This window comes from Nannospalax galili, unplaced genomic scaffold (assembly GCF_000622305.1).
Source record: "Nannospalax galili isolate Female #2095 unplaced genomic scaffold, S.galili_v1.0 scaffold675, whole genome shotgun sequence".
In the NCBI taxonomy this organism is placed as follows: Eukaryota; Metazoa; Chordata; class Mammalia; order Rodentia; family Spalacidae; genus Nannospalax; species Nannospalax galili.
The window spans coordinates 407,917-418,952 of NW_008337205.1; the positions used below are offsets into that span (position 1 = coordinate 407,917).

The 11,036-nt window shown below is 49.4% G+C and overlaps 1 protein-coding gene across 1 annotated transcript; it reads left to right on the top strand.

Moving 5' to 3' along the window:
- The first annotated feature begins 2,279 nt into the window (after positions 1–2,279).
- Upk3bl2 (uroplakin 3B like 2) lies at positions 2,280–8,035 on the top strand. The gene is made up of 6 exons (XM_008832399.1): positions 2,280–2,364; positions 4,806–4,958; positions 5,155–5,374; positions 6,338–6,419; positions 6,690–6,805; positions 7,984–8,035. Exons 1-6 carry the CDS (start codon positions 2,283–2,285, stop codon positions 8,033–8,035), a joined length of 705 nt encoding a protein of 234 aa, XP_008830621.1. The 5' UTR covers positions 2,280–2,282.
- Positions 8,036–11,036: the final 3,001 nt, after the last annotated feature.

Consider the following 11,036-nt stretch of genomic DNA (forward strand, 5'->3'; position numbering starts at 1 on the left):
AAATTTTAAAAAGAGGGTGTTGGATTCCCTGGAACTGGAGTTACTGATGGAAGTTAGTTGCCACGTGCTCTTAACCACTGAGCCATCTCTCCAGCCCCCTCCCCTCATTTTAATGGAGAAAGCAGTATCTACCATTTTATGGCTTAAATCTGAGATGTCCTCCATATGGGGACATGTTTTGAGCACTTGGTCCCCAGATGGTGGAGCTATCTGGGGAGGCTGTGGAACCATAAAGAAGTGAGGTCTAGCTGGCATTACTAGATCACTAGAGGCAGGTCTTTGAAGACTGTCTTCAGCACCAACATGGCCTGGAACTTACTATGCAGACCAGGCTGGCCTCAAACTCAGATATCCACCTGCCTCTGCCTCTCAAGTGCTGGGATTTAAGTCATGTGCCACCACGCCCAGCTTGCAAAACAATTTTTTTAAAGACCAGATTTGGTGGTGGGCACCCATAACCCCAGCATTCCTATGGCAAGATGGGAGCTGGACACAGGAGAATCACTTGGGGGCTCACGGGCCAGCTAGCCTGGAGTACGCAGTGCAGCAGAAACAAGTGAGACACCGCCTCAACAGGCAGAGGGTGAGGCCTGCTCCTGAATGTTTTCCTCTAACTTCCCATAGCCAAGGCTGACCCACTGAGACACTGCAGGAAGTCCCCCTCCCTGTTGGATCCTGCTCTCTCATCTGTATGATGTGATTAACTGGGGCTGACCCTACCCAGTTCTGAGGGCTTGAGAAGATGGATCGATTAGCAAGAATGGACTTTTGAAAGGAGAAACTTCTTCCTTGTTTTCTTCATTTTTGTTTGTTTGTTTTTGAGACAGGGTCTCAGTATGTAGCCCTGGCTGGACTGGAATTCATTATGTAGACCAGGCTGGCCTAAAACTCACAGAGATCCACCTGCCTCTGCCTCCTGAGTGCTGAAATTAAAGGAGTATATCACTATACCTAATTGTCCCTTTTTCCCCCCTTGAGACAGGGTCTCATGTAGCTCAGGCTAGCCTCCAACTTGCTATGTAGTTGAGACCTTGAACTCTTGATCCTCCTGTGTCTACCTGCTCAGTGCTGGTATAACAGACATGCACCACTAACTCCATCTGGTTTCTTATTCTGATGTCTGCATTCAACTGCCTTTCAAGAGAGAGGGGGGTGGAGGGAGAGAGAAAGCATATTAGATGTGTGCATCTAATATACAAATATATACGAATACATGTACATTTTGTGGTGCTGGGTATGGAATCCAGGGCCACATGCATGCCAAACAAGCACTTTATCACTGAGCTACATCCCAGCCCATGTGTGTGGGTCTACTTATCTATCTATCTATCTATCTATCTATCTATCTATCTATCTATCTCTCCATCCATCCATCTATCTATCTATCATCTATCTATCTCTCTATCCATCCATCTATCTATCATCTATCTATCTATCTATCTATCTATCTATCTATCTATCTATCTATCTATCATCTATCCCTATGTATCATCTATCTATACCCATCGATATACCTATCATCCACCTGTCCATCTATTCATCTATCATCTATCTTTTCATCCACATACAGATATATATGATACATGAGATAAAGAAACATATATATGTGTATAAAATGTTACTCTTGTTGATTGTGGTGGGTATACCTCTGCAATCCTAGCATTGAGAGGTGCAGGCAGGATGATGAGTTCAGGGCCATCCTCAACTACATACTGAGTTTGAGGCAAGTCTAGACTAGAGACTTTATCTGAGGATTGGGAGGAGTTTCTGGGACTAATATTTGCCTTTTGCCTTTGCTGTGATCTCCTCAAGGCTCTGCCCTTCAGCCTGGGTGATCTTGGAGGGACGCCTGTTTTCTCTGTGTTTCGGAAAGTGAAGGGACACCCCCCTCATACAAAGGGGTTGTGAGGTGTCCTAGTGGCCAAGGCCCAGGACAGGTAAGGCAAGATCTTTATGACACCGTGCATACTCAGAACCGCCTGCTCCATTCCTGGCCCCTCCCAGGCCAAGCTCTCTTGGAGTGGAGTGGGGGTGTCCTGGTTTGTCTCCCTAGTTGTTCTCTTCGGACCCCTCCCTGGTGATGCTGAATTCCCTGGGGCCTATAGATTGGGCACCTGAACCTGTCCAACCAGTTGTATGGAAGGAGGGGGCACACCAGAGGGATGGCTAAAATGTCAGAAGCAGCCTCCCCCCAGCCCAGCCCAGACAGAGCTGCTGAGTCCCAGCTGCATGGCAGACAGACCCAGGGGGGAAGGACAGACAGCTAGAAGTTCAGCCCAGCCATGGGGCTCAATGGAAGACAGTCCCCACTTCTGATCTCACTCTGGCTGCTGGTGACTTCTGTCCATCCCGGGACTGGTCTGGGTGAGTGAGGCTGGGGAGCGGAGGGAGCAGGGATACCACTACATTCTCAGCCCTCTGGAGAATTAGAACAGCCCTTTTAAAGTCCAGCTGCCTCCACAGTGCCTTTCTTGGCTGTGGACTGGGTTTCTGGGTGGTCCAGGGTGCTCCTGGGTGTCTCCAGGGGAGGTAGCCCACCCCAGGCTGTCACAAGATGGGCATATGTCCCTCAACCCGATGGTCAGGGAACAAGAACATGGCTTCTCTCCTTTTGAGGGTTCTCATACACAAATTCTTACCAATGGCTACCCAAATCATCTCTCATCCCCATAGCTCCATTCTTCCCTTGCATTAAGCAAATATTAACTACCCACTGTGTGCAGAATACTCTAGTCCCTTGAGATAAGACAGAGAGTTTTTTAGTGTATGATTTACTTATTAGCTTTTTCGTTTTTTTTGAGACAGGATCTCTTTGTAGCCCCAGTTGGCCTGGAACTCACTATGTAGACCAGGCTGACCTCAATCTCACAGAGATCCACCTGCCTCTACCTCCCAAGTGCTGAGACCAAAGGCATACACCACCACAAAGCTTTATTTATTTATCTTTATGTATATGAGTGTTTTGCCTGCATGCATGTAAGTACACCACTTGCCATTGGAGGCCAGAAGAAGGTATAGGATCCCCTAGAACTGGAGTTATGGATGGTTGATAGTTGCCATGTGGGTGCTGAGAATTGAACTCGGCTCCTTTGCAAAAGTAGTCAGTGCTCTTAACCCCTGAGTCATCTCTCTAGCCCCAGAGAGTTTTAAAAAGTCGTTTATTTATTTGTTTATGTGTGTATGCATGTGTAAGTACCAGTATGTGAGTGCAAAGTTCCAGTCTTCAGGCGCCATTCGCCTTTTGTTTGGGACAGGGTCTCTCATTGGCCTGGAAATGGAGGCCAAGCTAGCCTTCCCACAACTTCCATGGAGCCCTTAGTCTCCACTTTCCATCTCACCATCTTTGGGATTATAGATATCCACCTACACCCAGACCCCTGTACCCCCATAGCACCATTCCTGGCTTTTCACGTGGGTTCTAGGGATTCAAACTCATGTCCACATGTTTGTGAGGCAAGTGCTTTGCTGATGGAGTCATCTTCCCAGCTCCCGTTCATTCTTCTCATCAAACAAACCAACCTGGACCACATGTCAAGCAGGAAGGATGGTCAGGGTCACTGAGCAGAATCCAACCTAGAGTTCTGGCTCTCCTCAATCTGAGTCTCCTGGAAGGAGGGAGAGCCTCTTCTGTCCATCTGCCTAGTCCTACCCATCACCCTAATCACACAGTCCCAGGCCCTGCTAGGCTCCTGAGAGAGGATCCAGGGGCTTGCTCAGTAACACCCCCCCACTCCATTCAGGGCAACTCCCATAAAGATTCCTTAATTCTGTCTCTGGGGAGATGGCTCATCAGGTAAAGGCACCTGCTGCTAATGACCCAAGTTTGCTCCCCAGGACCCACATGGTGGAAGGAGAGAATTGAATCCTGAAAGTTGTCCTCTGACCTCCACATATGTGCTGTGGCATATGCATGTGTAACTCACATATAATAAATTAAAATGTAATTTAAGGCCAAGTGTGGTGCACGCCTTTAATCCCAGCACTTGGGAGGCAGAGGCAGGTGGATCTTTGTGAGTTCGAGGCCAGCCTGGTCTACATAGTGAGTTCCAGGACAGCTGGGGTTACTGGGAAACCCTGTATCAAAAAGACAAAAAAAATGTAATTTAAAAATTCCTTAATTCATCCCTTAGATGTTAAAAGAATATTCTAATTAATTAAATTTTATTTTATGGTGTGTGTGTGTGTGTGTGTGTGTGTGTGTGTGTGTGTGTCTTTTTGAGACAGGGTTTCCCTGTAGCTCCAGCTGGCCTGGAACTTGCTATGTATACCAGGCTGGCCTCAAACTCAGAGATCCTCCTGCCACTGCCTCCCGAGTACTGGGACTAAAGGTGGCCATCGCCATGCCCAGCAACTTTTATTTTATGTTTATGAGTGTTTTGCCAGCATGTATGTAAGTGCACTGTGTGTACAATGTTCACAAAGGCCAGAAGAGGTCATTGGATCCCCTGAAACTAGAGTTACAAACAGTCATTAGCTGCCATGTGGATGCTGAGAACTGAACCCAGGTCCTCTACAAGAGTAACCAGTGCTCTTATCACTAGTCCAGCCCTCTAGACTCTTTTGTTTCCTTCTTTTGAGACAAGTTATCACTGTGAAGCCCTGGCTGGCCTAGAACTTGCTAGGTAGACCAAACTGGCCTCAAACTCATAGAGATCTGCCTGCCTCTGCATCCTAAATGTTGGGATTAAAGGTTGTGCCACCATGCCCCTAGACTGGAGTTTTGGAGATAGGTTTGTTCTCCCTTGGATGAGGCTGGACCACCATGTTCAGCCCCTTCTTTTGCCCTCTTCTCCTGTCCTTCCCAGAGAACAGCCATTATGTTCCCCAACTCTCCAGAGCTGCCCTGGAGGGAAAGCTCACACAGTCTACCTTCACATTGGAGCAGCCCCAAGGGCTATTTGATAATCTCAACATCTCTGACTCTGACCCCATCCAGTTGGTGGTGGCTCACAGCAATGGTGGGTGTGTTTGCAAGCAAACCTTGCTTTTCCCCTCTGTGAAATGGGCAGATGGGTCTGAGAGGTATAGCAGGTGAGGGGAGTTGGGAGGAGGTGTTTGGAGGGATGTGACTGGGAAGAGCTGTCAAGTCTGATAGGATGGGATTTGGGTTCCTGCCATGTGGTCCCTGTCAGTTGATCCTCTGTGCCACCCCAGCCACCCAGAACTTTGCTGCCCCACAGAAGATAGATGATAAATATGCTCCTGCCAGCTTCACCCAGAATGGTTACTACCTGACGCTCAGGACCAGCCGGGTACATTACCAGGGTGGTCGGCCTGGTAAACAGCTCCAAGTCCTCCATGTTGGCAATGACACCAGCTTCTCCCTGAAGTCCAAGGGCTGCAACTCCCCTCTGCCAGGCTCTGGCCCCTACAGGTGAGCAGCAGTAGCAGGCCACAGTTAAAGTGGGGGTACCCTCACAGGGAAGAAACCAGAGCCTGGGGCAGCTAGTGGATGGTTCACTGGGATCAAGCAAGGTATCTGGGTTCTTTCTTTCTTTCTTTCTTTCTTTCTTTCTATCTATTTACTTTATTTATTGTGGTGCTGGGGATGGGACCGAGGTCCTGGAGTATGCTAGGCAGGTGTTTACCACTAAGCCTCACCCCCAGTCTCTTATTGGGGGATTCTAGGCAGGTGCTCTACCACTGAGTCACACTCCTAGCTCCTCACTGGGAAATTCTAGGCAGATGCTCTACCTCTGAGCCAGACCCCTCAGCTCCTCACTGGGTGATCCTAGGCAGGTGTTCTACCACTGAGTCAAATCCCCCAGCCCCTCACTGGGAGATGCTAAGCAAGCACTCTACCACTGCACTGAGAGACTCCATTCCAGCCCTATTTTTACTTTTTGTTTTGAAACAGAATCTCAGTAAGTTGCCTAGGCTGACCTTGAACTCACTTTGTAGTCTAGGTAGGGTTAACTCGAAATCCTCTGATCTCAATCTTGTGAGATGCTAGGATACAGGCCTTTGCCACCATGCAGATCTTTCTTAAGCAGTGGGCCTCCTAACTCAAGGTCTAGTCCCCGTGGGCCATCTGAGCCGTGTGGGTGGAACGTCCCCAATCCCAATGGGGCATTCCCAGGCAGAGACTAGTCTCACTAGGAACCCTGTATCCCCTAAGTGTTTGATTCATTGATGTTCATTGTTGAGAGATCTAATCTACACACACATTTCCCAAACAGCCACAGCCAATGTCACATAGGTGGAACGGGCCCCCACCTCTGTCTGGTTCTGGAGCTCTGATCCCAAGAAGAGAGACTTCCAGGCACCAGGATCTGAGGGTTTCAGGACCCCAGGGGAGATCCCCCAACTCTGCCTTAATGCTGGGTCTCCTGTGCAGAGTGAAGTTCCTGGTGATGGGTGCCAAGGGACCCATGGCTGAGACAGAGTGGTCAAAGGAAGGTATGGGGACAGAAGAGCAGGTGGAAAGATTGTGGAAGGAAGGGGTAGTGACAGGGGGTGCTACGGGACCTAGGGACTCCTGTGGCCATCAGAGAACTGGGAAGACTACCTCACCCTTCAGTCAGGAAGCACAGTGCAACTCCACTCTCTGCATGTGTGCCTCCCAAGGCTGCCCCTCTTCAGTTCCTATCCCTGTCTGTAGCTTGGATATGGGGCGGTTGGTCTGGAAGCTGCTCACTGGCCCCTCCCCAGATTAATTAACATTTCTCCTGCCTGTCCCTGCAGCTCAGACATTCCGTGCTGTCCCTGGGTCCCAGAGCGAGGGTATTGTGGCCATCATTGCGTTCCTGTCAATCCTGCTGGCTGTCCTGCTGGCATCCTTCCTTATCTTGGTTCTGTCCTCTGGGTGAGTGGACCTCGCAGGTGCTGCCCTGTCTTCCAGCAGCAGCCTCAGTCGCTCCTGGCTGCCTCCTACTGGAGTGTTTCCTTTTTTTCCCCCTCGGGGCTACACAGAGCTAACAACAATCCGCTCTCCAGTTGTGCAGCACCAGGCCTGATTTCCCAGCGGGCTCCGCTCGCCCTCTGGCGGCAAGACATGGAATTGCAGCTGGGTTAGACAGCCAGGCTCCAAGCCCCAAGCAGGTGGCACCCCAGAGGAAGAGAACTGCTTTCGGCCATCCCACCGAAAAGGCATTGTTTTGATGCTGCGTGTAAGAACCGAAGTGCTGGGGGCTGATGAACAAGGGCTAGGTAAAACTTCGCAGAAGAATTGAGCACCCAGTTCCTGGTGGGGCTTGGGGAGGTAGCTCTGTGAGGGGGAGGCAGGAATGTGAGGAAGTATTGGGGGGTTGGGGAGCTGCTGGAGCAGGAGGGAGTGGGCAGGCAGGATGAGGAGGGAGCCTAGGTATCCAGCAGAACTGGGTTGTGCCTTGCAGGCCTGTAAGAGCAGCTCTCTTAACTGTTGAGCCATCTCTCCAGCCCCTTTTTTGTTTTTGTTTTTGCTTTTTAAAACAAGTTTTCACTATATAGCCCTGGCTGGCCTGAAACTTGCTATGTAGACTAGACTGGCCTCAAACTCACAGAGGTCTGTCTGCCTCTGCCTCTGCCTCCCAAGTGTTGGGATTAAAGGCATGCACCACCATGCCCAATGGAGTTTGATCAAGGGAGTCTTGTCAACACAGTTTAGAGAGACCCTGGGTTTGGGGTGGGGTTGGGCATTAACAAGGTGTTTCTGAGATTGTTAGGGTCAGAGCCTGATTTGTGAAGTTTAGAGGGATAATACAGCTCTCTTTTATTGATTCTGCCCAAACAGTCCAGCTTCCATTTTCCCTATGCAATGGTCTAAACAGTCACAGTGGGATTGAGAAAAGGCACACTTCTTTAAAAATTTTATGATGATAATGATGGTGATGTTGATAAAGATGATGATGGGGTGGGTGCTGGAAAGATGGCTCAGTGGGTAAAGGTGCTTGCTGCCCAGTGATGTGAGCCTGACAATCTGAGTTCTAGACCCAAAACCCACATAAGCATGGAAGGAGAGTTAAGACTTTTAATTGTTCTCTCCCATTTTTCTCACCACCCAAGCTGCAGGAGCACTTCCGTTTCCAGCTCAGTGGAGCAGGTGCGCATGAGGTAGCAACCACACCCACCAGTGGGGGGCTCCTGAGTGACTCCAGGGGCTGGCTCCCGGCTACCCCACAGCTTCCTCCATGCTGAGCCTGAGATGGGGATCTCCCTTGGAAGCTTCTGGAATTCCCAAAGAGATTGTTCTAGGGGAAGCGGCCTTAGCCCAAACTTGGGCAAGTTCTTATTAGAAATAAAATTCCCCAATACTTCTGTGCTTATTTTGTACACCTGGGTTCCTTCATTTATTCTCTCTCCCTTTCTAGTCTCTGTGTGTGCACATGTGTAAGCAGGTGCGTGGAGAAGCCATGGGTCAATGTTGCATGCCTTCTTCAAGCTTTATCTTATTTTTAAAATTATTTTCATTTTATGTGTAAAAGTGTTTTGCCTACATGTATCTAAGTGCATCACATGCATGTAATACCCTTGGAGGCCAGAAGAGGGTGTCAAATTCCTTGAAACTGGAGTTACACATGGCTGTTAGCTGCCATGTAGGTTCTGGGAATTAAACCCAGGTCCTCTGCAAGAGCAGCCAGTGCTCTTAATGCGGAGCCATCTCTCCAGTCCTGCACCTGACTTTTTACATAGGTACTAGGGATTGAACTTAATTCTTCATGCTTGGTCAGCTACCAACTGAGCCATTCTCCCCCAGTCCCAAGAGGCAAGGTCTCTCTGTGTCCCCAAGCTTGCTTTAAATTTGCTTTGATCTTCCTGAGCCTGCCTCCCAAGTGCTGGGATTACAGACAGGTGTGTGCCCCACTGTGCCCAGTTCTCTCTCTTTCTCTTGAAACAGGGTCTGTATTACCTTTTCTGTTGCTATGATAAGACACCATGACCAGAGCAACTTATAAAAGGAAGAGTTTATTTAGCTTATGCTTCCAGAGGGATAAGTCTCTCCTGGTGGAGAGGCGTGGTGGCAGGAGGTAGCTGAGCACTCACATCTTCAAGCAGGCACAGGAGATAGAGCCAGAGTGGAAGTGGGCATGGCATTGAACTCTCAAAGCCCGCCCCCAGTAACATGCTTCTTCCAGCAAGGCCACACCCCCTAAAGGTTCCAAGACCTCTGCAAACAATGCCATGGACAGGGAACCAAGTGTCCAAATACATGGAGCCTATGGGGACATACTCAAACCACCACAGTCTCTCCATGTAGTCAAGCTGGTCTCAAACTCACTATTTAACCCAGACTGGTCTGGAACTCATGATTCCCGTGCCTCAATATCTTGAGTGCTGGGATTACAAGCATGTGTTATCCGGCCACGTATTCCAGCTCCTCTGGGGAGGCCCTCAAATAATTCAGGATTGAGGCTGGAGAGATGGCTCAGAGGTTAAAGAGCACGGACTGCTCTTGCAGAGGACCTGGGTTCGGTTCCAAGCACCCATATGGCAGCTAACGACTGTCTGTAACTCCAGCCCCAGGAGATCCAATGCCCTCTTTGGCCTCTGTGGGCATTCAGGCAAAACACTCATATACATAAAATAAAAATAAATTTTAAAAAAAGACTTTAGCCGGGTGTGGTGGCGCACGCCTTTAATCCCAGCACTTGGGAGGCAGAGGCAGGTGGATCTCTGTGAGTTCAAGGCCAGCCTGGTCTACATAGTGAGTTCCAGGACAGCTGGGGCTACAGAGAGACCCTGTCTCAAAAAAAACAAACAAAAAACTTTAAAAAATAATTTGGGATAGATGCTGAGACTCCAGGTCCAAGGCCTGCCGAGTTGCTGAAGCCTCTACATTCCTATGTATAAAACAATGGTCTTGCCTTTCATCCCAGCACTCAAGAGACAGATCGTTGGGAGATTGGGGCCAGCCTGGGATGCTATACATAGTGAATTCCAGGCTAGCTGAGGTTATGTAGCAAGACCCTATCTCAAAAAACCAACCAACCAGAAAACAAAAGAAAAAAAAACTACACAATGGTCTCCCTAGTCCACAGTAAAAATTAAACCAGGTGGAACAAGCCTGTAGGTGGTAGAGACCCTGGGGTCAGAAGAGGCCCTCGCCCCTGCCCTGCCTGGCCAGCCTCCTAGCAAAAGGCCAGGAGGGGAAATGGGGAGACAGCTCATCTGTGAGCTTGAGGATTTGAGTTTGAGCCCCAGAACCCACAAAAAAGCTGGTGGTAGATACTTGTAATTCCTGAGCTGGGGAGGTTGACACAGGTGAGTACTTGGGGCTCACTTTTCATCCATTATAGCCAAACTGGTAAGCCCCAGGTCCCAGGTTCCAGGTGGGGAACCTCAGGCTGGGATAAAGCAGCAGGTGGACAGGAGGTATGTATGGAACTGGTATGATCTCAGCTCAAAGCAAAAGAGACCCCAGCTTCAAACCTAACCCAGGACACACAGATATTATGGATTCTCAGCAGCAACCCCACTCTGTGCTACAGATGACCTAGACAAAGCTCTGCCCCCAGCTGCCAAGGCGGGTGTGTGCAGGGGCAGTCTCCTGGAGACATGTGGCCTTGGCCACGGAGCAGGACACCTGTGCCAGGTGGACACTGGCAGGATGCCCAGACAAGAGCAACAAGAAGTTTCTGCTGAGTAGCTTGGGGACATCCTGGTCTGAACAGGGATGAAGGGGTATGTGGAGGGGTGGGGGTGACAGCCAGTGCCAGTGGAGGGCCTTGCCTTCTGAGGAAGGAAGTCAGGCAAAGTATGATTGGCTGGATTCCCAAGTGCCTGCAAATGGCCCCTAAGTAGTTTATGAGCAGGAAAGGATCTGCTGTGGAGGAAACACTCAAGAAGACTCTGTGTGTGTGTGTGTGTGTGTGTGTATGTGTGTGTGTGTGTGTGTGTGTGTGTGTGTGTGTCAGGGTGGAAGAGGCAGGGATCAGTGGTGGTTAACAACCATCTGTAACTTGGGTTCCAAAGGATCTGATGCCCTCTTCTGGCCTCCAAAGGATCTGATGCCCTCTTCTGGCCTCCGAGGACACTGCGTGACATGGGTGCACTTACACACATGCAGGTAAAACATACACATAAAAATAATAAATTTTTTTAAAAATACATTGGGCTAG

Excerpts from the sequence above, each read along its gene's own strand:
- Upk3bl2 (XM_008832399.1), top strand. The coding sequence starts at position 2,283 with ATGGGGCTCAATGGAAGACAGTCCCCACTTCTGATCTCACTCTGGCTG. Across the intron at positions 4,959-5,154 it reads GGTGGTGGCTCACAGCAATG|CCACCCAGAACTTTGCTGCC; the intron begins GTGGGTGTGTTT and ends GTGCCACCCCAG. Across the intron at positions 6,806-7,983 it reads ATCTTGGTTCTGTCCTCTGG|CTGCAGGAGCACTTCCGTTT; the intron begins GTGAGTGGACCT and ends TCACCACCCAAG.